We start from the raw sequence: 27,382 nt of genomic DNA on the forward strand, positions 1-27,382 counted from the left end.
TAAAAAGTCTTTGTTTACTTTTCTGTGCTTTCTCATTAACTTTGATCATAATCTATCTGATTCTCCAAACTAAGGAATGCTATTTATGCTAGCCTTTCATCAAATTGCAGCATCCTTCAATCTGGACCCTAGCTCCAGCTCCTTGTTCTTTTAGTGGCTTTCCCTAGACTTTATTGAGTTTGAAGTCAACAGGGAGGAAGCCTGGATTTCAATCTTCATTGCATAGAATAAAGAACTGTCTTCATGCCTAGATGCAATATAACACCTGTGAGTAGCCCAAGAGAGAGGGACACTTGGCTGAACCCAACTTCATCTCCTGGGTGAATACCAGTTATTCCCAGAATGAGTGATATTTCAATAAATGCTAACTCAGTAGACTTGATACTGGTGCAGAGAGATGATTTACAACACTTGATATATTGCTTCAATGAGACTGAAATGCCACTTATAAAATTACTGCATTCAAAAGCAGAACCTCTGGAAATAATATAGCCAGATTTCATACCAGCAGGTATTTTTTAGAGAAGGAGCCAAGGGGTGATAATTGTGAAGAAATCTGAATAGAGAGCCATTCATCACTCACTGCTTCTTTTCCCCTCATAAAAATTATATTTCCATTGCCTGCAAATTGACTAATGTTTCTATCAAAATTGCAAATTCCGAAATATTCCAGCTGTAGGGCAAGTTTCATTATCAGCAGAGAGAACTCATTAGTCCAACTTCTCTTTGGGTCTAGTTGGATGTAGAAACAGTGCTTCCACATGGGTATCCGTGTCAGACCTTAATTCATCTGAGAATACTTCCTGAGAATTTGGAAATGATTCAGAATATAGAAAATGACAATTGGAAACAAGATCTTTAAGAAGGTCACCATGAAAAGGAAGGAAAGGAAAGCAATGAAATTCTTAAAATGTATGACTTAATTTTCAGCCTATGATTTCAAGAACAAAGGAATATGTCACTCTCAATCCCCAATCTAATATTAAGCAAAGTTATTAGGTGATATATAGTGACATTAAGTAATATCACTAAACTATAAGAGTTTGAGGATAAACTGATGACAACATCTGTGTTCTCCAATTGATTATGGTCATTGTTCTGTCTTGTACACAATATCTCTGGAGAAAAAGAACAAGGGGAGTCCCAGAATTTTCTCATTTAAGAGAGTCCAATTTTACCATCTCTTTTAAAATATTTCTTATTGGCTGAAATTCATAAGATCATAGCATAATAAACTACATTGACTAAACCACTTCTTTGCCTATATATGCTCTCCCTCAAAAGAAAGAGTATGCTAAAAGGCATTCTGCTGCTTAGAATTAACCTAAGGAGAAAAATTCAATTTTCCAAACAATACCCTAGCAATCCACATGTGGAAATAAAGAGTCATCCTCTTACTTGTGTAGGGTATGCAGAGGAACCTCAGGTTTCTCTATCTGTCCATAGCAGCTGGTCTTGGTTTCAGGAATGAATGAATACTTTTCCAACATGGAGGAGGCAGCAGTGGTGATAATCCCCAAACCATCTCTTACTCTTTCCTCTAAACTGTAGTCCCAGTCATCATATGAGACTGAAATGAGGCCTGAAGGAAACTCTTTGGGGATGAGTTCTGTGTTGCCAGAAACCAAATTTGGAACAATCCAAAAGAAATCGTAGCCCGTCAGGCCCAGAGAGCGAGCCTCACTGAGAATCAGAACGGCTTCGTCCTTGGAGCAGTAAAGCAGGATGACAGAGGAATGGATTTTCTTTAGTTGAATTTGTGTCTTGGCGTCCCCAAAGGAAGTATCCAGGGTTATCACATTCTGCATGTCCCAGCCGACAAAGCTGTTGTCTACCGTGGTCTTGATGAAGCTTATGAAGTCCCGGTAGCCAGGAAAGGTGGTAGTCACCACAGAGAAGACATGCCAGTCATAATCCTGCATAATTTTCATCATAATAGTGGCTTGCTGCTGGATGGAAGCTCCAAACTGGAAGAAGGTAGACATCGGATCCTATAATAGAGGAAAAAACCCAAGATGTTACAAGGCAAAATAGAAGCCATACCAAATAAAGAAACAAACAATTGAAAATAAAACAACTGCCCATTCACTGAGAAATGACTCAGTTAAATTGTGGTGTATGAATCTAACAATTTATGTTTTGTTCTACCAGAATGACAAACATGAAAAATTCAGAGAAATACTAAGACATTATATAGGGGTGTGTGTGTGTGTGTGTGTGTGTGTGTGTGTACTTGAAGTCACAAGACTTCAATTCCCACTTGAGACACTAGTTGTGTAATCTTAGGCAAATAGTCACCTAATCACTCTTTGCCTCAGATTGATTCCTCAACTGTTAATTTGGAATAAGAATGTGCTCTATTGACAATGACTACTGTAGTGCCCTGAATGCAATTTTGGTTGACAAGCAGCAGGCTGATCTTGATCTGGGGTTTTTTTATGTGTGTTTTGATGAATATATTTCACCATAAATGGTTTCTTTTATAATCCCATATATTATGTAATTTATTTTATGATCTTCAAAACAATTCTGAGAAGAAATCCATCAGTTTTATAAGACTGCCAAAGAGATCTAGGATATACTGAATAAATGGTTTAGAACCACTATTTTAAAGGAAAATAATTGGTACGAAATAAACAGGCAACAATAAATGAAGATACGTTTATATGGTGATATGTAAGGCCACTCAGAGGTGGGGCTGGGAATGGACCATCAGTTGGTTTCTTAAAATCCTTTAAATGCATGCTCTTAAGTTTTATGGAGAATATTTTTTAAACACTTAATGTTTCTTGAAATTAAGAAATAGAATCTTCTGCTGCTTTTACATTTCCTTCGAAACCATAAGCATGAAAGTCTGAGTGTAGCCTGTGCTTAGTCCATATTGCTTACTCACTGACATGATGTTCAGTCTTATGCCAACTGAATAGAAGGCCTGGCTTGATACTGAGCTAAATGTCACATGGAAAAGTTGGGGTTTTCTCTTTTCTGAGGCCCACTGAACTCCACTGGATATACAGCCATGCTTTCCTCTTCATTCTTCACTTACCATTCCTGGAAACTGTGCATATTTGAATGAGGAGCACTGTATACAAAATTTCTCCATGTGCTAGCACCCATTTAGTTCTATTTTGCAGAAAGCCATTTTAGGGGGCTCCTTGGTAGCATGTTTGAGTGTAGTGGATTTATCTGAATGAGCAAAAAGCCACACCTGCCATATATTACCATTGTCTTCCTTATTTATTGCCTGGACCTGTGGTTTTCTTAATGTAGGACAGTGGAGTCCATATGTTCTTATAAAACTGAACATCTTCATATATTTCTTTTTCATTTATATATCAATACATTAAAATCAAATAGGAATTATATTTTAATCATGTTTAGCCATGCTTAGGAGTGCTTACAAGTTGTATTTGACCCTGTGTATTCAATGCCTCTGGCGAGGCTCAAAAATTCTTAATATAAACATTAGCCCAAGTAAATTTCCAATGGGTTAAAAATTCTGGTGACTACAAAATGACATTATTAGACAGATTCATGAATAATTGGGCCCATCTTACCTTCCTTTTCCCCCATTCCATGTCAAGAAAGATAATTAAAGAAGTCTCCATGAACTCACTCATTTACAAAAGCAACTTAAAATTTGTGTTTTAAAAGAGGAAGAGAAAGGGAATGACTTCTAGAAAGAAGTCATTGAATTGAGATGATTAGATATATTGATCATTAAGGTATCTATCAGTTCTAAACACCACTGAGTCTGCAATAGGCAGAGGAAGGAACTCCATAGAGGGCTAATTAAGAGAAGAGAGAGCTCTTTTCCTACGTCCCCAAAGTTTTCTAACAGAAAACTCCCCAAGGAAAAAAAACCAAAATTCTAGAAATAAACTCCCAAATGATTCATGGATCATTGTCTTAATTCCTGAACTTAGAATATAGCAAGTTCATGAAGCTAACACAGACAACACACATGAACACATACAAATGAGTTTCAACATCTGCTTTGTGAGTCCATGAAAACATCCCTAAAGAAGATTCCAACTCCTGTAAACTCAACTTTGACTTATTAATTTCTAATCAATCAACAAACATTTATTAAGCATCCCCTCTTTGTTAGGTGCTGAAAACTGTCAAAGGGGAATTCTAGTCCCAGGTCTCTATGACTCTAAAATCATTTCTGTATGTTCTACACCAGTGACTGCAAACTCAAATAGAAACAGGAGCACCACACATTTTTAATGTAATGTTATCTATATTTTAGTATATTTTATATTATTTCCTTATTGCATCTTAATCTGGCTTGAGAGTGCTATTCATGTAGCTATCTCTGTCCCATACTGCATTGCCCCAGCAGTGAATTGTCTAAGCTTTCAAGTTGCAGAGTAGGGACAGATCTACATTCATAGTTTTTTTTTTTTTTTTTTTTTTCTGTATTTCAAAGTTCTGTTTGTCAAAGAAATTAAAGTATTATCCAATTTTTTTAAATGGGCCAGATTCTTTGGTAAATACTGGAGCTATAAAGACAAAAAAAGAAAGAGCTCTTAACATTAAGTAGCTTACATTCTATTGACATGTAAAAATTAATACAAGGCATCTAGAAAATAAGCATAAAGTAATTTTAGGAGGGGAGGCACTAACAGCTGAGGAAAGAGTAGAAGAAAAGATACATCATGGAGGTGGTACCCTTAATGAAATTCACATTCAAAGATTAGCCACAAAACTGACATTTCTCAAAGCAAGAATGGGTGGATCCAGATGGAACAAGGCCATCTGTGAAGTGGGCTTAGAAAACCAACTTTTTATCCTTAGCCTCTTTCCAACTCAATTTCTCTTTAAGGTGAAAACCTTCCCTCCTTTTCCCTCTTTCTTCACACCTCCATGATTCTTCTAGATTGATAGCACCTCCTGCTCTACCTCCCCTCTAGTTCAAATGACTCCCTCAGGTGATAAAAATTTCCTTTGGTAGCCAAAAGAAATAGTGTATATCCTCCCATTCTAGAGACCCCTTTTCTCTCCTGCTTTTCATCTCTCATCAGTCATGTAGATGCCTTCTATAATTCTTATTCTTCACTCATGTCACATAAAGAAGTGGACTTTCATGTTGTATAAATGGCCCCATTCCAACTCATCTTCTCCAGAAAATTGTCCCTATCATCTCTGTGATATCACTAATTTTCAATTTTTCTCTCTCATCTGGATGTTTCCCCTGTTGTTTCCATTCATCCATTCATCTTTACTAGATATTGTCCCGTATCTCTTCTTCCTTTTGTGACTAAACTTCTTGAGGTCATCTACAATAGGTAGCTCTAGACATTCCTCTCAATATCTTGACTCTCTAGTCTAGCTTCTGACATCACCATTCAAATGAAATTATTTTCTCCAAAACTACTCAATTCTTTTAATTATATTCATCCAATTGTCTTTTCTAAGTCTTTATCCTTAATTTCTCTGCAGCCTTTTACACGCAATAATCCTCATCTCCAGATAAACTCTTCTCTCCATGTTTTCCTGGCACTGCTCTCTCCTAGTTCTCCTCCTAGAGAGGTCTCTAACTTTCCCCCCCTCTCTTTCTCTCTTACTCTCTCTCCTTTTCACTCTCTTATCCTCTCTTTCTTATTCTCTTTCTTACTCTCTCTCTTTCTCACTCTCTCTCTCTCTCTCTCTCTCTCTTTCTCTCTCTCTCTCTCTCTCTCTCTCTCTCTCTCTCTCTCTCTCTTTTTCTTTACTGGATCTGCATCATATTACACTACTAATCATGCATGTCTTCCAGAGATCTGTCCTTTACCTTCTTCTCTTCTCCCTTAATTCTCTTTAATTTGGTGATCTTATCAGCTCCCATGGTTTCAATGATCATCTCTATGTAGATCCACTCAACCAGCCCTATCTTATCTATTGACTTCTAGTCTCTCATCTCCTGCTTATTATATATCTCAAACTAGATATCACAGAAACATTTCAATCTCAACATATCTAAAACTGAACTCATTTCTACCTCTCCCTCCCAAGCTCTCCCTTTTTTATACAATTTCCTGATTACTGTCAAAGATACAACCAACCTCCAAGTTACCCAAGATCCCAATCTAGAAATCATCACTCCTCTCTCCCCACCATTTTTAATCAGCTGTCAAGGAATGTCTCAATTTCATCTTTGATAACATCCCTTGCATATACTAATTTCTCTTTTTTATACTGTCATTACGCTAGTGAGGACACTAATCACCTCACACCTACATCTTCATCTTCCTGCCTCCTTTATCTCCCTACTTCAATTTATCCTCCACTCAGCTATCAAACTGATCTTCCTAAGGTACAGTTTTGACCATGTCACATATTATCTACTCCATTTAATTAACTCCCATGTCTTCCTATCCCCTTCGGGATCAAATACAAAATCATCTAGATGTCTTTTAAAGCCCTTCATAATACATCCCTTTTCTACTTTTCTAGTCTTTTTACAATTCACTCTTCTCCATATACTCTTGACCCAGTGACCCTAGTCTTGTTGCTATTCAAACATGACACTCTATTTTCTGACTCAACATTTTTACTGCCTGATCGTATGCCTGGAACTCTTCCCCTCTTTGTGTTTACTACTTAGCTTCCCTCAATTCATCCAAATCTCAATTAAATTTCCATCATCTTCAAGAAATTTTCCCAATGTCATATAACCTGGGTGCCTTCCCACTGAGACATCACCCAGCTTTTCCTAAATACTTATCTGTAAAGTTCTTTCCATATTGTCTCTATTAAACCATTAACTCCTTGAGGGGAGGGACTATTTTTTGGTTTGGGTTTTTGCCTTTCTATACATTCTCTGCATATTACCTGGCATAATAATATGCTTAATAAATGCTAGGCGATTTAAATCTGGATATGTTCATTTCAAGAGGCCAGTAACCAAAGTGTGAGTCAAGAGACCCAAAAGATCAGCCTCTATGTGTAGCTGAAAACAATTAAGGTAACTATTTTAGGAGCTCAAGTTGGGCGAGAACCTTCTTCTATATTGGTTTAACAATTTGACTATTCATGCACTTTCTCTTGGTATTGAAATTTTTATTAGTTTGTTTGTTTAATTATGGTAAAAAAAAATTTTGACCCTAAGCAAAACTTTGAAGTCTGTTTTTGGCAGATAAATCTCCTCTCCTTTTTTTCTTTCTTTCTGATGTTTCTTTTCCCAAGGTGTTTTCTGAGTCCCAAACCTGTCTCAGGGAAACAATGTCATTTATCTCAAGCTTAAGCTGATTAAAAGGCTATAGATAGATAAATAGATTGATCAATAAAGGTAGATCTATTTGGAAGGAGATATAAATAGATCTATATAGATAATATATCCATATAGAAATAAATATATAGATAGATCTAATATCTAGATAAATAGATCTACATAGCTAGATATATCTACACAGATATAGATAGAGCTATATATATATATATATATATATAGAGAGAGAGAGAGAGAGAGAGAGAGAGAAAGAGAACTATATAGACAAATGTATCTAAATATAGAGATAGATAGTTAACTATTCACTTTCTTTCACCTTGCCCCTCATATTTATTCAATTGCCAAATCCATATCATCTGCTGCATTAATGTCTCCTCCATTTACACAATCAATAGAATAATTCAAGTCTTCATTACTTTTTACTTAAACAACTACCTAATGGGTTCGCCTACTTTGTTTTTCCCTTTCTAATTCATCCTTCATGTGGATACCAAAGTAAATTATCCCCCCTCCAAATATGGATCTATGTTAGTTTTTTGCTCAAAAAGTTTTGGCAGCTTCCTATTGCTCTACAATAAAACAGAATACATAGTAGAAAAATTTTAATGTCTTTTTTTTTGACAATCAGGGGCCTTTACAGCCTGACTCCAGCCCATCTTTGGATGCTTCTGATACATTACTCTCTTTCATGCACTTTAGATTTCAATTTCTAGCTTATCCCCCTTGTTCTTCACACACATCACATTCATTCAGAGGTAATTTTTCTTTCTTTGCATACACTTACTTTCTTCTTCCCTTATGTATTAAAATTCCTAACTTCTTTCAAATTTCAATTATAGGGCCACTTTATGTATATATGTATGTATGTATGTATATATATATATGTGTATATATATATATATATATATATACACATATATGAATAAGTATGTATATATGTATTTACTTATCAGTTCTTTCCCCTACCAACATATAAGACCATTGATAGAAGGAAGTGTGTGTGTGTGTGTGTGTGTGTGTGTGTGTACCTAGCATGGAAGTAAGCAAATAGCAGGCCTTTTTACAAATCAGAGGTTGTAACATGCCCTCCTGGCAGTTACAATTAATTACTAGATTGTCCTAGTACCTTTGACCACTGACCTTTGCAGTGTCAACTCTACCCGGCTCGCCTCCTCTGAGGCCTTCAAAGATCTCTGGCCACAATCTCTTGAATCTATAGTTTAATAACTGGTAGTGCACTCAAGAACAGCCACGAGTAATCTTAAAAGCCTTTATTATACCTACTCACATAATGCCCTGACTGATGCACTGACTTGTTGGTTCCCGAGTGAACACCTGGTCAGAAGACCCACGTGTTCACTACCAAACTCCTTACCTCTTTTGGCTACCCATCTTGGCTCAGCTACCCCAGGCTAGGGAGCCAGGGTGAAGACCGTCAGGTTAAAGAGAGTGGCTGCTGCCTGCAGTGGGCTTATAAACGGCCTGTGAGGTCACACACACAGCCAATCAGTGAGAGAGTCACCCATTAGGAAGCTATCTCAATGTGGCCAAGATCCCACCTACAAGGCAGTCCTAATATCCACAGAAATTACTTCCAGGCCTCAATCTCCCAATGTGCTGTGGTGCCGCCCATTTAAAAGGCCCTTACAATTCCCTTCTCTTGTTTTGCGGGAACCACACATCTCATCAATCTAAACTTTTAGCACCAGCTATATAGTTCACTTGATCCATGAGATGACAGAGTGTTATGCCCAAGGAGGTACAAAACAGCAGATCAGTAAACAGAAGTATGACAATGAGAACTAGGCTCAACAGTGGCCCAAGTGTTCAACCCATTCATTAAAGTCATACTCAAGGAGATAATAAGCCAAAGAGGTTGGATGCCAATGAGGTAGGATGTCAACATTGAGGTGGGAAGTCAACAAGGTAAAACATCACAATTCTAGTTAACAATTAAATATCAGTGAGGTAGGATGTCACAATTCTAGTTACATTTATCACAATTCTAGACCAATTCTAGTTTCTCACAATTCTCTGTTGCACTTTTCACAATCTTAGAGCAATTCTAGTTTCACAGGTGCACATAAGCAAAGTCATGTCCAGTAACATTGTCTCAATAACAACGGCAGGTGGGTGTGTTGGTTTTTCACTAATTTAAAAGCATAGTCCTTCAATAGAAAGCATAGGGCAAAGCCTCTCACCAGGCCACCATATGTGAGTAGCCATGGGAGAAGCAAGCAGGCCCATTGTCCATTTACAGTCTTTATACTGCATATCACCCAAGACAGTCCATTTCAGCTGCAGTCACTCTCTTTAACCTGGCGCTCTTTACTCTGGCTCCCTACCCTGGGTGGCCAAGCCAAGATGGTCAAAGGTACTCTGTTGGGCCTAGGACAGACTGGTAATAGTAACTGCCAGGAGGGCATGCTACAAGAGGTTTTTAATCTTTTTGTATGTCTTGAACCCCTTTCCTAATTTGCAACAATAACGACAAAAACTATAGAATTTTCACAAACTTTTAAAATGCATAAATAGAATACATTAAATTACAAAGGAACCCAATTTCACCAAAATACGGACAACAAAAATTTTTTTTAAAATTTTGGAGCCCAGGTTAAGAGCTCCTATTATAAATGTTAGATTTTTAATTGAACATAACTCCTTTTAGGTACTTTTACACTTTAAAGAGAGATTTTTGGAGGACACACTGCTCTCGTCCAATAGAAAGTAACTAAACAATAATAATGAAATCAGAGGACTAGCAAATATAATAAACTCTGCTGCTTGGAACTGTCTCAAATCACATTACATGTGCTTACCCATGAACTTTTGAGTATTAGCTAAACAGAAAAGTATCTCTACATGTTTCCACATATAGACTGAGAGAGGCTATTTTATTACATTTTGCTCCCAGGCTCAGAAACTCAATTTGCACATCTGTTCATTCAGAAATATTTCTAAAAATTCTAGACATTTGTATGCACAGTTCTTACAGCCACATATGTCAATTAGAAATTAAGGAAGATTCTGCCCTGTTTCTGCAATAGATTTTTTCCAAATCCCTGACAATAATCACTATGTCCCCAAGCCAGTACATTCATTCCATTACTGCTGACTCATCTATACTGTATGCAAAGCTCACTGACTTTCTTAAAGATGATAAAATTCTCAACTAGGAGAAAAAATTATCCCTAACTTCCTCAGCCTCCTTGAAACCACAGTGTACCAGTTTCTATTTGCTTTGAAAGCTCAAACAGAAACTTCAAAGGAAGGATAGTCATAAAAGTATCCAAGGGAATCATTGGAGGACCAGAAGAGGAAAACTATTCACGAAGCATAAATGCAGAGTGTTGACACAGTAGAACAATAAGTGTTAGATCTCTTGGATATTTTCATGTGTTGATGTGAGATAGCTGAAGACTGGTTTTGCTCCAAGAGTTCATCTTCCAATATATAAATCTACTCACTCATTCCAGACACAGACCATTCTTTCTATTGTTTACCAAGACGTAGGGTCAGTGTCTCCTGCACTTATCTCTTCCTGAATCATTCATCCTGCACTTTCTTTATAAGGCAGGCTGACCATTTGGCCAGCTGTGGGACTAGGCACACTCAGTGACGTGTGCAATTTTCTTGCCTGCAGTGAGAGATTGAACAGATTTCAGACTCCCACTTCATTTTGAGGCAAAGCACTTCCCTCCCTGTCCTTCCTGCCTTATTGAAGAGAGAACAAGCTGTTTTAAATTGGAAGCCAGAGGACCGCCTCAGAAACAGCAGGACGTGGGATCCTAGGGTCTCAATATGGGCTTTGGTGACCAGAAAAGGACAAACAAGTCCTGGTAAGGACTGATTCCCACATCCCAGTTCTAATTTTCCTGACCATCTTATTTTCACCTGTTTTTAAAACTTTTTTTTTACCTTTTTCTATCTGTAGTTTCCCATACTTTTATTTTTACCATTAAAAAAATTCATCGCATCCTACCTTATATTGCTGTTTACATGGCTCTTCCCCAGTTGTGATCATAACATAAAAGGATAATAAAAGAGCATCAGAAGCTATTAAATAAAATCTTCCATTTTACAGATGGAGAAACAAGAGAGGTCGAATGTTTTGTCTTTAGTCACATAGCTAGCAAATTTCTGAAGAGTATTCAAATTTGGATCTTCCAAGGCTCTATCCATCCACTCAAGTCCTCTAATTCTTCTATACCTGCCTGCTTCACAATGAGAAAATGTAGGTAAACTCTTTAGAAATGTGAAAATGACCCAGAAATGCCAGCTCTAACCCCCAAATGTGAGGGTTCTGGGACGTCACAGATATAGCTATTCTCTCCTCTAAAATAGAGAGTGGCCCTTCAATCCCCATTCCTCCCATGGGAATCTCTTCCTTGTCAACTGTCACCATTATGACACCATTATGTCAACCATTATGATAACAATAATAATGACAGAATCATTGATGTTGAAGTAGAATGGACCTCAGGAATCTAATAATTTATTATTAGTAGAGTGGTATTAAGCTCCTTTTAAGCAGAACTATGCCTTATTCATCTTTTATGTCCCTCGGCACACAGAGCAGTGGATTGCATATAGCAGATGCTCAATAAAAGTCTCGTGACTATGTTGAATTGATTAACTTAACCAGAAGCATTGATGCTGTGTAAAAGGCCTGTGAAAAGAAAGCTAGATTTTGAAACCAGAACACTTGGGTGAATCTAGAACATGGGTTTGAATCCTTTCTCTGACACTGGTGTTAACAATTCCTATTGTTGCTAAAGAGTATGATGTTGTTTGAGTTATTTAGGCTCACTGAGCCCCAGTAGTTTAACAGAGTTAAACTACATGGTCTCAAAGGTCCCTTCCAACATTTATGAGACTGTGAATAATTCCAATGATGAAAAGGAAGACAGGGCTAATTAGCCATTTCCGATGATCCTAAGAGATAAACTTCTTAAAACAAGATGAAACAGAACTTAATATAGAACTTAAGATGCCTGCTATTTTGAATGAAGTGCACCCTGTTCATAAGTTTGATGCTTGGGAATAATGTGGTTAAAAGAAAACAAGACATAACTGCCTCCCCAATGAGGATGTAAGACTAAAAGGCAGCTTGCTTTTTGCTGGTGTTTCACCCCATCACATATGAGCTTTACCCACTGCTGGGGAAATCAAAAATATCTCATGGAATGTCAGCTCAGAGGAGGAGAATCTCCTAAGTCAGCTAAAGTCCCTAAGGTATAACACATTTCAGTGTACCTAAGGGAGGTTAGAAGTGCCCATTCTTTCACATATGAATTCTACCAAACATTTAAAGAACAATTAGCCCCAATGCTATATAAACTATTTGAAAAAAATAGGGATTGAAGGAGTCCTACCAAATTCCTTTTATGACACAGACTAGGTACTGATACCTAAACCAGGTAGATCGAAAACTGAGAAAGAAAACTATAGACCAATTTCCTTAATGAATATTGATGCTAAAATCTTAAATAAGATATTAGCAAAAAGACTTCAGAAAATCATCCCCAGCATAATACACTATGATCAAGTAGGATTTATACCAGGAATGCAGGGATGGTTTAATATTAGGAAAACTATTAGTATAATTGACCATATTAATAATCAAATTAATAAAAACCACATGATCATCTCAATAGATGCAGAAAAAGCATTTGATAAAATCCAACATCCATTCCTACTAAAAACGCTTGAGAGTATAGGAATAAATGGACTATTCCTTAGAATCAGGAGCATATATTTACGACCGTCAGTAAGCATAATATGCAATAGAAATAAACTGCAACCTTTCCCAGTAAGATCAGGAGTGAAACAAGGTTGCCCACTATCACCATTACTATTCAATATAGTACTAGAAATGCTAGCCTCGGCAATAAGAGCCCAGAGATTCAAGGAATTAGAGCAGGAAATGAGGAAATCAAACTATCACTCTTTGCAGATGACATGATGGTATACTTAGAGAACCCCAAAGACTCTGCTAAAAAGCTATTAGAAATAATTCAGAATTTTAGCAAAGTTGCAGGTTACAAAATAAATCCACATAAATCCTCAGCATTTTTATACATTACCAACACAATCCAACAGCAAGAGATACAAAGAGAAATTCCATTCAAAATAACGGTCAATAATATAAAATATTTGGGAATATATCTACCAAAGGAAAGTCAGGAATTATATGAGCAAAACTACAAAACACTTGCCACAAAAATAAAGTCAGATTTAAATAATTGGAAAGACATTCAGTGCTCTTGGATAGGCCGAGCGAATATAATAAAGATGACAATACTCCCCAAACTAATCTATTTATTTAGTGCTATACCAATCAGACTCCCAAGAAACTATTTTAATGACCTAGAAAAAATAACAACAGAATTTATATGGAACAACAAAAGGTCGAGAATTTCAAGGGAAGTAATGAAAAAAAATTAAATGAAGGTGGTCTAGCTATATCTGATCTAGAACTATATTATAAAGCAACAGTCAGCAAAACCATTTGGTATTGGCTAAGAAATAGACTAGTTGAAGAGTGGAATAGGTTAGGTTCACAGGGCAAGATAGTGAATAAAAATAGTAATCTAGTATTTGACAAACCCAAACATCCCAACTTTTGGGATAAGAATTCATTATTTGACAAAAACTGCTGGGAAAACTGGAAATTAGTATGGCAGAAACTAGGCATGGACCCACATTTAACACCACATACTAAGATTAGATCAAAATGGGTCCAAGATTTAGGCATAAAGAACGAAATCATAAACAAATTGGAGGAACATGGGATGGTTTACCTCTCAGACTTGTGGAGGAGGAAGGAGTTTGTGTCCAAGGGAGAACTAGATACCATTATTGATCACAAAATAGAAAATTTTGATTACACCAAATTAAAAAGTTTCTGCACAAACAAAACTAATGCAAACAAGATTAGAAGGGAAGTAAAAAATTGGGAAAACATTTTTACAGTTAAAGGTTCTGATAAAGGCCTCACCTCCAAAGTATACAGAGAATTGACTTTAATTTATAAGAAATCAAGCCATTCTCCAATTGATAATGGTCAAAGGATATGAACAGACAATTTTCAGATGATGAAATTAAAACTATTTCCACTCATATGAAAGAGTGTTCCAAATCACTATTGATCAGAGAAATGCAAATTAAGACAACTCTGAGATATCATTACACACCTGTCAGATTGGCTAAGATGACAGGAACAAATAATGATGAATGTTGGAGGGGCTGTGGGAAAACTGGGACACTGATGCATTGTTGGTGGAGTTGTGAAAGAATCCAACCATTCTGAAGAGCAGTCTGGAATTATGCCCAAAAAGTTATCAAACTGTGCATATCCTTTGAACCAGCAGTGCTACTACTGGGCTTATATCCCAAGGAAATACTAAAGAAGGGAAAGGGACCTGTATGTGCCAAAATGTTTGTGGCAGCCCTTTTCATAGTGGCTAGAAACTGGAAAATGAATGGATGTCCATCAATTGGAAAATGGTTGGGTAAATTATGGTATATGAATGTTATGGAATATTATTGTTCTGTAAGAAATGACCAACAGGAAGAATACAGAGAGGCTTGGAGAGACTTACATCAACTGATGCTGAGTGAAATGAGCAGAACTAGGAGATCATTATACACTTCAACAATGATACTGTATGAGGATGTATTCTGATGGAAGTGGATATCTTCAACATAAAGAAGAGCTAATCCAATAACAATTGATCAATGATGGACAGAATCAGCTACATCCAGAAAAGGAACACTGGGAAATAAGTATAAACTGTGAGCACTGTTTTGTTTTGTTTTGTTTTGTTTTTCTTCCCAGATTATTTTTAGCTTCCGAATACAATTCTTCCTTTGTAACAACAACAAAATTTGGTTCTGCACATATATATTGTACCTAGGATATACTATAAAATATTTAATATGTATGGGAATGCCTGCCATCTAGGGGAGGGGGTGGAGGGAAGGAGGGGAAAAATTTGGAACAGAAGGGAGTACAACGGATAATGTTGTAAAAAAAAAATTACCTATGAATATGCACTGTCAAAGAAAATGTTATAATTATAATAATTAATAAAAAAAATTTAAAAAGCCATTTCACAATTTATTCCTACTAAACTAAATTCTGTCAGAGAAAGCTCTATGGGATCAATGGCTCATCACTCTAATTAATCATGTATTTTTTTTTTAATAATGACTGTCATCTTGTTAGGCTTTTACTAGGTGCTAAGTTGGTTATCTGATACTTAACAATTCTCTAGTTCAGAGTTCACACCTTTAAAAGAAGTTTACACCTTTAGACTTCTGAAAGGAGTTTACACCTTTAAGGGAGTTTGTACCTTGAGGGAGTTTACACCTTGAGGGAGTTTACACCTTTAAGGGAGTTTACACCTTTAAGGGAGTTAGCTCATTGGCCCCTTAAGGAGTTCCCATCCCACAAGCCCATTCTCTGGGAGGATAAAAAGAACCAAGACTCAGTAGGGAGGTCAGTCTGGAAGAAGAGAGTCTGGATAGAGTCAAGTCACGTCTACCTTTGTGCTGGCTGGAGGCTTTGCATTCAGAGGGAGCTAGAGGCTGGAGACATTCTGACAAGAACTCACTGGGGAACCAAGGAAAGAGACAGTAAAGGACTTTAATCCTGCCTGCATTTTGAGTACTAGTGGTACTGGAACTAAAACTAACGTGGGGCAAGGACTTTTGCTTATACTGACTGACTGATTCTGAGCCCTTCAGGGAGCTAGCTTGGCCTTCACATTTTGGGGTCCAACATGGGGCCAGAGGAATTGCTGCTAGAGCCCAAGCCAGAACCCAAGCCCAAGGAGAAGCTGCACCGGTGCCACGCCCCCCGGGAGCCTTCAGCCCTGGGCCCCTTGTAGGAGCCCCTGGCAGTCAGGAGAAGGAGGAAGAGCGGGGCCGGGTCAAGGGCAATCCAGAGAACAGCGCTCTCAAGGACCCGGAGATGGAGGCCATCAAAGCCCAAATAAGGGAGATGGAGGAAGAGACTGAGAAATTGAATGAGGTGGCGAAACAGATGCACATGAGCCTTCCCCCAGGCAATGCTGGTCCAGTGATCGTGTCCATTGAGGAGAAGGTGGAGGCTGATGCTCGATCCATCTATGTGGGCAATGTGGACTATGATGCAACAGCAGAAGAGCTGGAGGCACATTTCCATGGTTGCGGTTCAGTTAATCGAGTTACTATCCTTTGTGACAAATTCACTGGCCATCCTAAGGGGTTTGCATACATAGAATTTTCAGATAAAGATTCTGTGAAGACCTCTCTGGCCTTGGATGATTCTCTTTTCAGAGGAAGACAGATCAAAGTGATACCAAAACGGACCAATGGCCGGGGATCAGCACAACAAATCGGAGTTTTCCACGTGCTCGATATCGTGGCAGGGCTACTAACTACAGTAGTTCACGGTTTCAATTCTATGTCTTCAACAGCAGACCCCCGAGCAGAGTCTACAGGGGCCGGGCTAGAGCACAGTCATGGTATTCACCTTACTAAAAAAAAAATAATAATACAAAATATAAAAAAACTTTTAAAAAATAGAAAATACAAATTTTTTTTAAAAAAATACAAAATACTGGGGCAGCTAGGTGGTGCATTGGATAGAGCACCAGCCCTGAATTCAGGAGGACCTGAGTTCAAATCTGGTCTCAGATACTTAACACTTCCTAGCTATGTGACCCTGGACAAGTCACTTAACCCCAGCCTCCAAAAAAAAAAATACAAAATACAAAATACAAAAAAAAAAAAAAAAAAAAGAAATTCAAAAAAAAAAAAGAAAGAAAAGACAAAAAAATTAAAAAAAAATACAAAATACAAAAAAAATTACAAAAAAATTTACAAAATACACAAACACACACACACACACACACACACACACACAAATACAAAAGTGTGTATTAGGAAGAGAGAGGAAAAAAAAGGAAAGAAGGAACTCCAAGAACTCAATCAAAAGATAGGTGGGGCATGATGGAAGCTCAGGTTATACCCAAGGAACCTTTAGAAAGTTAGGACTCTGATGTGATCTATCAGCCAAAAAGCAATCACATAAAGAAAGGGATTGCACTTGGGAGAATACAGGCCTTTTTAAACCAACAGGTCAGTATCCAGTGCAAACAGCTCCAATGTAATTGCCAGATGATGAGAAGAGATTTAGAAAGTAGTAAATAGAAGGGAATTAGATAGGTTAACTGCCTGGGAGAGAGGGTTTGCTTCTATTTTTACAGACAGAAGGAAACAGATGGGGGCAACAAGCACCTGGAGAGAGACAGGAAAAGGAGAAAAACCTCAAAACATAAGAGAAGATCTAAGAAACATCTGACACTGAAAGAGCATGGCTGAAAAGGAGACTGTTAAAAAACTTTAAAACCAGCAGGAATTATTTGATTGCCTAACATAGGAAGAGACTCTTGTGGGACTTTTTAAAAACTGGCACATGAACTAATGGACAATGGATTCCTTTTGGACCATTTCTAGGACTTATGGATATGTATAAATTCTCAATTTATGATTATTTGATCATGTTATTTGTTACATTACTTCTAGCATGTATTATGTTACTATGTGTTTATGTAATTTATGTAATTATGTGTAATATCTCCCATATTGATGGATTTATGCATACCTGTTTCAAAGTCATGACCATCCTATGTTCTAAATCAAAATAAATGCTCAATATCCTCTATTCTATTTTTTAAAAAGTGCCCATTTTTAATTAAATATTTTTTTAAGGAAAGGATAGTAGTAGTAATAGTAGTAGTAGTAGTAGTAGTAGTAGTAGTAGTAGTAGTAGTAGTAGTAGTAGTAATATTTAACAGTGAATATTTATAGAATATTTTAAAGTTTTCAAAGTACTCTACAGATATTATCACATATGACCCCCACAACTGCCCTGTGAAATAGATGCTATTATTGTTTCAATTTTACAGTTGAAGAAATAGACTTAAAAGTTCAGTGACTTAAGAGCAAAAGTCTGAGACAATTCAAATTCAGATCTTTCTAACTCCTAGGCTAGCCCTTTATCCACTATTTCATCAGAATTAGGAGTAAAATAAAATAGAAACATAAATCCTCCTTCTTGATATTCCATGATCAGAATATTAAGCTATTCTAGAAAGAACACTTGATTTAAAATCAGAGGATGTGAGACCCTGTTCTGCTATTTACTACTTGTATAATCTGAGGCACACTGCTTGACCATTTTTGCACATTGATTTCTGTTTTCTAATCAAATAAAAATATCCTTTTGAGTTTTAGTAATAAGCAATGTCTGACCTTTGCAGAGTGCTTTTACTTCATTTCTTTCTTTGAACTTTAAAAGCCTATGAAATAGGTAGACAAATGTCATTACATACTCCTCTCCATTTCACAGATGAGAAAACTGAGGCTTAGATAGGCTACAGGACTTTTGACCAGATGAAAAAATATAATATCTCACAATATTTTACCAAGAAGAATGAACAAGAGAAAAATTCTCACAATAATCCAAAAGTGCAAAAGCAAATCAAGCTATTTTGCTATTGAATTTGTTATTATAAATTATGTATATAAATATTATATATCACATATATTATTATATATCATATTAGTTATGCATATGCATACATATATGTATATATGTATACATATACTTCTTTTATAAAAGTCTTTTGGTGTTGGAATATTAAAACACTTGTTTCATGATTGTTTATTTCACAATAAAAAATGACTTTTTAAAAAGACAAAAGCAAATCTCTTTGAACATGATGGAATTATGTGATTCTTACAATTCTGGGCTTATTTCTCAAGTTTTCCTCCTGTTTCCCCTTCCTGATCAATGGAAAGGAATAATCAGTGTCACAGAAAACTAGTCCTGTTTTAGGAAATAGAATGTTAGAGTCAAAGAAAATTTGATTTTTTTACTGATGCTAGAGCTATAGCTACTACTTTTCCGTATTTGTGATATTTTGCCCTTCTTTGTTTTCATGCTCTCCTTCCCCCAACCAACAATGTAAACACATAGTGGTGTATATGTGTGTGAGTGTGTGTGTAGTATGTATGTGAATATACAATAAATATGTGTGTATTATATTATATAAGAATGTATGTATTTATACACACATATACATAGGTCTGTATATATATATATATATATACATAAAAACTCTATACATTGTATGTATGTTTATTTGTATTATGTATGTTTAAATAATAATTGCAATCATTGTTGAGAAGGGGGAGACATCTATAGTATTTATAGATATAAATAAACTAAGCCTTATTCATGTGAACTTTTGAAGAATTTAAAACAGAATGATAATTTGTTGATTGATAATTATGATTACCTGCATTCTCTTGCTGTAGAAAAATCCTCAGCAAATGGGGAACCTGTCTAACTGGATCCCACATAAAACACAAAATCAGACACTTGGTATGACAACTGGCATCCTCATAACCACATACTTTCAAGAAGAACCTGATCAATTCTAATCCCCACCCCACTTCATGCCATTCTCCCTTTGATAGCCATGATTCATATAAACATGGGTAAGTCAAAACCTTTCCAAGACACTAGTCAGTCTTTTAAATAAGATATGGTTTTGAAAAGGCAGAATCAAGATGGTAGAATAGAAGTAGGCAGTTTTTTCTGTGCTATTACAACACACCCATTTAACTTTAAAAAAGCATGTTAAACCAACTTCCAAAAGGAAAAGCTAACAAAACATTCTAGTAATTTTTTTTTCAATTCCAAGGCATCTTAGAAAGATAGAGAAATCTGTAGATATTGGGTGCAGGTGGGCTGGGAGTACAGGTAAGCAGAAGTTTTTATCTGCTATACGCTTTGGGTCTTGGAAGCAGCAGCAATTGTGGCACCCTGAGTAGCCAGCACACAGAGACAATAAAGTGACTGCATCAGACTAGAAAGAAATTTCAAGGGATCCCTGTGCTAGCCTAAGGTGCAAGATTGATGCCATTTGGTATATCCATCACCAATTACCCAGGTCCAGATCATAGTTCTTTGGAAAAAAGGAATGGCCATAGTCACAAAGGAGCTGGGACCCTACCTGGATAAGGACCAGGGTGCAGACAAAGGGGACAACGACCAAAACTCCTCCTGAATTGTGCTACCTTGGAAGCATAAAAAGCATGTAAGCCCTTAGACATAAAATTCAGAAAATAGAATCAGATATCTCTCCACCACTAGAAATGAACAGATATCAACTTTAACATAAAGTCTAAAGTAAAAAAAAATAGACTAGGAAAATGAAGAAACAATAAAAAAGAACCTGATCATAAAAAACTACTATGCTGAGATGAAAGCTCAAGACACAAACTTGTAAAAGACAGTGGTTCACAAATATCTGCAAGCAAAGCCCCAAAGAAAAAGTGCAAATTGGACCCAAGTCCAACAAAATTCCTAGAGAAATTTTTAAAAAGTGGGTTGTTATTGGATTTTTTTTTTAAAGATCAAACAGGTTTTTTTAATCAAATAAGAGCAATAAAGGAACAAATGGAAAAAGAAATGAAAACAATGCAACTTAATAAAAATACAAAATACTTAAGAAAATAACTCTTTAAATATAAGAATTGACCAAATGATTTAAAAAGATACAACATCTAACTGAAGAAAATAATTCTTTAAATATTAGAACTGACCAATTTTTTAAAAGTTCCAGATATCACTGGAAAAAAAAAACTCCTTAAAAATAATAATTGATCAAGTGGAAACTACTGACTCCAATAGAAGCAATAAAACAAAGTCAAAAGACTGGAAAATAGAAGACATTTTGAAATATTGCATCTGAAAAACAACTGATCTGGAAAATAGATTAGGGAGAGATAATTTAAGAATTATTGATCTATCTAAAAGCCATGATAAAAAAACATAATAAAAAGAGCCTAAATATTACTTTTCAAAAATTATGAAGAAAAACTGCCTAAATATCTTAGAAATAGCAAATAAAGTAGAAATGGGCAGAATCCACAGTCCATCTCCTGAAAGTGATTTTGAAATGAAAATTCCCAGAAATAATATAGGCAAATTCCAGAACTCTCAACCAGAAATAGGATGAGTTAGAAACCAGACTTCAACAATGTGTTTACAAGAGAAATGACTAAAACAGAAATTCACATAGAGTTAAAATAAGAGGCTGGAGTAGAATCTATTATGCATCAACTGATTTAAAAAGCAAGACAAGAATGGCAATATATTCTTTGACAAAGCAAAAGTAAAAAAAAAAATATTTAATCAAAAGAAATAATCATAGAAACTCTATTTTGCTTTAAAAAACATATCATTGAAAAATGAATTAATATGAATACTAAACATATGTGTACCAAATGTCATATTATCCAAATTCTCAAAGTAGAAGTAAAAAGTATTTCAGGAACAAATAGAAAATGAAACTATACTCAACTTATCTTTCACAAACCTAAATAAATCTAAATATAATATAAACTAGAATGAAATTAAAGTGATAAATAGAAGTTTAGACAAATATGAGAGTCACCTGAAGAATACTGAATAGAAATAGAAAAAAGCATACCTTTTTTCTCGGCTACATATGGGACCTTTACAACAATTGTCCATGTAGCAGTGCATAAAATCTCACAAATAAATACCAAAAGACCAGAAATATTAATTAAATACAATTATATTCAACAAAAGGTCATGAAAGCATATATTGCAAACTAATTAGACACTAAATAATCCAATCCTAAAAAATGTGTCAAAAAATGATTAATTTCATTAAAGATAATGATAACAAAGAGATAGTACATTAAAATTTGTGGGATGTACCCAAAACAGTATTAATGAAAAAAATTATACTTTTAAAAGTTTACATCAATAAAAAAAGAAAAGCAGATCAATAAATTGCAAAAACAACTAAAATAAGCTTTAAAAGACTAAATTAAAAATTCCCAACTAAGCATCAAATAGAAATGGTGAAAATAAATGGAAAATTTGACAAATTTTGAAACTAGAAATTATTTTCATAAAGTTAGTTTTAAAAGATAAAAATTAAATTACCAGCATGAAAAAAAACAAAGAATATACAATCAAAGAAGATGAAATCAAAGCAATTATTAAAATGGATGATTAAGTAATGGATAATCTAAGTAAAATAGATGATTTTTTTTCAAAATATAAATTTTCCAGATTAACAGAAGAAATAGTTAAATTATCCTATTGTAGAAAAAAATGAACAAACCATAAATAAACTGACTAAAAAGAAAAAAAAACTCAGAACCAAATGGATTTACAAGCAAATTCTACTAAATACTAAAAGAACAATTAATTCTAATATTATATAAAATGTTTGAAAAAAATAGATAACTAAAGTAATCCTACCAAATGTCTTCTATAATAGAAATAATGTTTTGATATTCAAAGGCAGCCAAGTGGTAGATGGAACACTCAGTCTGGAGTAAGGAAGATCTGAGTTCAAATACAACCTCAGTCAATAACTAACTGTGTGATCCTAGGCATATCACTTAACTGTTTTCCTCAGTTTCCTTTTCTATAAAATGATCTGAAGAAAAAAATGGAAAACCTCTCTAGTATTTCTGCCAAGAAAACCCCAAAAGGGATCATAGTGATACACAACTGAAAATAATTAAACAACAGCTAAACCAGGAAGAGCAAAAACAAAGAAAGAAAATTGTAGACTAACTTCCCTAATGAATATACAGATGCAAAAATTTAAAAATGTACTACCAATGACAGTATAGCATTATATCATATACAAGAGATCACAAACAAGACTATGACTAGTCTTGATTTACATTAGGAATACAGAGCTGATGCAATATTTTTAGAAATCTATAATAACAAGAGACCATATCAATAACAAAATCAATAAAATTATATGATTATATCAACAGATGCAGAGAAAGCTTTTGACAAAGGGCAATATTCATTCCTGTTGTGTTTTTTAAAAATAATTGAAAGCATACAAACATATGGAGCTTTTCTTAAAATGACAAGTAATATCTATCTAAAGCCAAGAGTAAGCATCATCTATAATGGAGATCAAATAGAAGGTTTTCCAATAAGATCAGGAACAACAATGTCTATTACCACAATTATTTTACAATATTGTACTAGAAATGCTAGATATGCATTGAGATAAACAATGAGACAAGAAAAGGAAAATTAAAGAATAGCATCAGATAATAAAGAAACAAAACTATCACTTTGGCAGATGATATATTTACATAATGCTAGAGAATCAACTAAAACAAAACAAAACAAAAAAAAACTACTTGAAATAACTAACAACTTTAGTAAAATTGCAATATATAAAATAAACCCCACATGAATCATTATGCTATTTATATATTACCAACACAATCCAGCAGGAAGAGATAATAAAGTAACATAATGTGTAATATAATAGTGTAATATAATAAGTATATTAAAGATAAAGGAAATAATTATCCATCAGATTTATGGATAGAGGAAAACTAATAATGAAATAAGAGATGAAATGAATGATTTTGATTATGTAAACATAAAACATTTTTACACAATCAAAACCAATGAAATCAAAATTAGAATAAAAGCAGGAGACTGAGGTTGGGGAAGATTTGCAGCGAATGTCTTTATAAAAGGCATATTTCTCAAATATATATAGAACTGAGACAAATTTCTAAAAGTGGGAGTCATCCCAATTGGTAACGATCAAAGGGTATGAACAAGAAGTTTACAGAGGAAGAAATCAAAGCTATAAATAGTCACATGAAAAAATCATCTAAATTTCTAATAATCAGAGAAATGTGAATTAAAACATTTCTGAGGTACTGTCTTACATCTATCATATTGGTCAAGCTGACAGAAAAGAAAAATGACAAATTCTGAAGATGAGGTGAGGAAAAAGATACATTAATGTACTGTTGGTGAAGCTGTGAGCTATTTTAACCATTCTGGAGAGCAATTTGAAACTATGTCTAAAGGACTATAAAATTGTGCATAATCTTTGATCCAAAATGCTGGAAAAAGGAAAAGGATCTATCCATACAAAAATACTTTTATGGCTATTCTTTTTATGGTGGAAAATAAAATTGGAAGCAGAGCAAATGTCCATCAATTGGGGAATGCCTGATAGAATTCTATTGAACTGTAAGAAATTATGAAAGGGATTATTTTGTGAAAACCTGAGACTTTTATGAACTAATGAACTAATGAACCAATGAACCAGGAAACAGACTAAACTGTAACAGCAGTATTGTAATTTGTGAGAGAATTAGTAACTCTAACTTAATGATATACCACAACTCCAAAAGATTTATGAGGTAAAATTCCATCCACCTCTAACTAGAGAACTGATGTACTTAGAATACAAATTGAAGCATATTATTTTTCCTTTTCTTTATTTTCCTTGCTTTGGAATATAACTAATGTGAAAATAAGTTTTGCATGACTTTATATGTGTAATGAGTATTGCATTTCTTGCCTTCTCAATGGTAGGGAAGAACAGAGTAGATTTTGGAATTGAAAATTAAAAGAAAATTTTCAAAAAAGGAAAAAAAAATTTAAAATTGATGGATTTTCAATATGCCTGGATAAAAAGAGGGAATTCAAAAATCAAAATAATCAATGTGAGGAATTCCCACATCTCTGAAATTCAGTGATGCTTAACATAAAAACATACTTCATTTGAGATTCACAACAATGCTGTAAGGCAGGTAATTCATGTATTAATAATACTATTATTAGTAATATTATTGTGGCATTTATATGATTTTTTTGAGATTAGCAAAACATTTTACATATATTACTTTATTTCATCTTATTAGAAGAAAGCCTTTAGAGATAGATTTGGAGTTAGACAAAAATAAAATTATTTAATGACAACTATGTGCTGTATACTGTTGAATCTAATAAAAAGCTACAACAATTGAAATAGTAATTATTCCTATGGTGCTTACATTCTAGTAGATATACATACAAATATACAGTATTTCTAAGTACATAGAAAAAAATACAAGATAAATTCAAAAAGGTTTTTTAAAGGGAGTGACATAATCAGAGAGATCCAGAAAGTCTTCATGTAAAAAGAAGACCTTAAGTTGAGTCTTTAAAGAAGTGAGGGATTCTATAAAAAGATGAGAATAAAGGACACTCTAGGATGAGGGACAACTGGTGAAAAGACTCTAGAGAAAAGGAGATGTAGTGCTTCAGAGAACCAGAGAAAAAGAGTAGTGCTTCATGGTATGTTGCTTAATGTCTGGGTCTCAGCTTTTTCAGCTACATAATGAGCGGGGTTACCTCTGACCATCAGCTTCCTTCAAGATTAGTTCAAATTTTACTCTCTTCTTCCCAACCCTCATTGCTATGCCTTCCCCTGAAATAAGCTCACTCTGGAAAAAAAAAAAAAAAACAAAAAAAAAACCTTTCATTTTTGTCTGTATATAGTTGTTTGCATGTGTTCTTATCTATTACAATATGGAACTCCTTGAGGGAGGAAACTGCTATTTTCCCCCCTTTCTTTGTATCCCAAGCATTTAGCATAGTGCCTGGAACATTTGTTTTGTCTTTGTGACCGTATTTGGGGTTTTCTTGATAAAGATAGTGGAGTGGCTTGCCATTTTTTTTTCTAGCTCATTTTACAGATGAAGAAACTGAGGTAAATAGGTTTGGGTAACTTGCCCAGAGTCACACAGCTGGATCATGCAAGTCTGAAGCATGTAGAACTCAGGTCTTCATAACTTCAAACCTGATGCTCTATTTTCTATGCCATTTTGCTGCCTGGCACATATTAGGCACTTAATAAATGCCTTTTGACTGACTGGGTGATCCATAGCTCCTTCCAGCACTTACACACTACTGACTACTTAAACTCTGACAACTCAGAAAGGCAGAATGCTAATCTGCCAGCTAATAAAACTTGACTGTTTTGCTTTTGTCTTTACATTTTCAGTGCCTAGCACAGTACTTGACAGGTAGCAGGAGCTTAATAAATGTTTGATTGATCGATGTGGACTTAGGAAGAACTGAGAGCTATAGTATTGGATGAGCACTTAATCTCTCCCTCAGCACTGACTTCCAATTGTTGTATTAGGATCAACCCCTTTCCCTCTATGTGCATGGCATCTTAAAGAAAAAGCTTTGTCTAACTTGGGAGAGAGTTACAAGGTCTGCCCCTTTCCACATAAAGCAGCCACTTAAGAGACAAGGCACTCAACGGGGAGTGCAAAGGGAGGAAAACTGAAGTGCTCTGATGGAGAGACAGCTAAAGAAAATGTAGTCTTAACTTAGAGGTGTATGCACTAGGATTACAGACATAATAGAAGGCTAGGACACATGGTGCTAACATAGGTGATGGATATTAGGCAAGATAATTATAAGCTGGAGTTATGCAGATTAAAGAGAGAAACAGAGTTACCCACAGCTATTGTACCCACCCACACAGCCTGATATACCTCATCCCAGACAATTCAACCTGAGGTGTTTTATAAGTTGGTTCATCTTTGTGGCTTGTGTCATCTTGAATTGATGCTACTTCCTCAATTTTTGTTAAATGGATCCAAAGTTCATCTCCTATGGGCAAGCATGGCTCTGAAACACCCATCTCCCATTTGCATGAATCTTTCTGCTATTTTCTCTCTCACAGCCATAAACATAACATGGGTGGGGGACTATATCCTATCATTCAGTAAATGATCTAAAAAGGAAAGGTGTTAAGCATAGAGGCCACATAAGGTCCCCAACACCCCCAAGTGGTGGAAAAACCAGATTGAAATGCAAATCAGACATATTTAACTGAATAAATAAAATACAGATAATATTGCATTTTAAAAATAAGCCAATATGAAGTCCATAGAAATCTTTATGTATTGATTAGTGGTCCTCATTTCTTATTTAAATTTTCCATCACTAATCTTCAAATCCTTAGTTTTCTTTAAAACTTGGCTTACATTTTACCTCCTATAGGAAGCCTTTCCTGATTTCCCAACTACTAGTGTCTTCTATCAAAAGCATATTATGTTTATTTTGTACATACTTTTAAAAATATATTTTATTTTTACATATACTTTATTTTGTGGATACGTTGTCTCTTCTGATAAGATCCTTGGGGGCAGAAATTGTTTCATTTTATCTTTATATCCCTATCTCTTAGCATATTGCTCAAGACACAAAAGGTGCTTAATAAA

The 27,382-nt window shown here is 35.1% G+C and overlaps 1 protein-coding gene and 1 pseudogene across 4 annotated transcripts in view; one reads left to right on the forward strand and one right to left on the reverse strand.

The window, feature by feature from the left end:
- The window catches only part of GRIN2A (glutamate ionotropic receptor NMDA type subunit 2A), a 500,193-nt gene that overhangs the window by 187,986 nt on the left and 284,825 nt on the right, over positions 1-27,382 (reverse strand). For 3 of the 4 annotated variants that reach the window (XM_074280519.1, XM_074280518.1, XM_074280521.1), the window contains exon 2: positions 1,399-1,991. In XM_074280519.1, the coding sequence (XP_074136620.1) occupies positions 1,399-1,991 (593 nt within the window). Of the gene's footprint in view, positions 1-1,398; positions 1,992-8,591; positions 8,654-27,382 lie in introns of those variants that run through there. The other variant, XM_074280520.1, reaches the window with a different exon arrangement.
- Positions 16,224-16,744, forward strand: LOC141550162 (polyadenylate-binding protein 2 pseudogene; annotated as a pseudogene).

This window comes from Sminthopsis crassicaudata, chromosome 1 (genome assembly GCF_048593235.1).
Source record: "Sminthopsis crassicaudata isolate SCR6 chromosome 1, ASM4859323v1, whole genome shotgun sequence".
In the NCBI taxonomy this organism is placed as follows: Eukaryota; Metazoa; Chordata; class Mammalia; order Dasyuromorphia; family Dasyuridae; genus Sminthopsis; species Sminthopsis crassicaudata.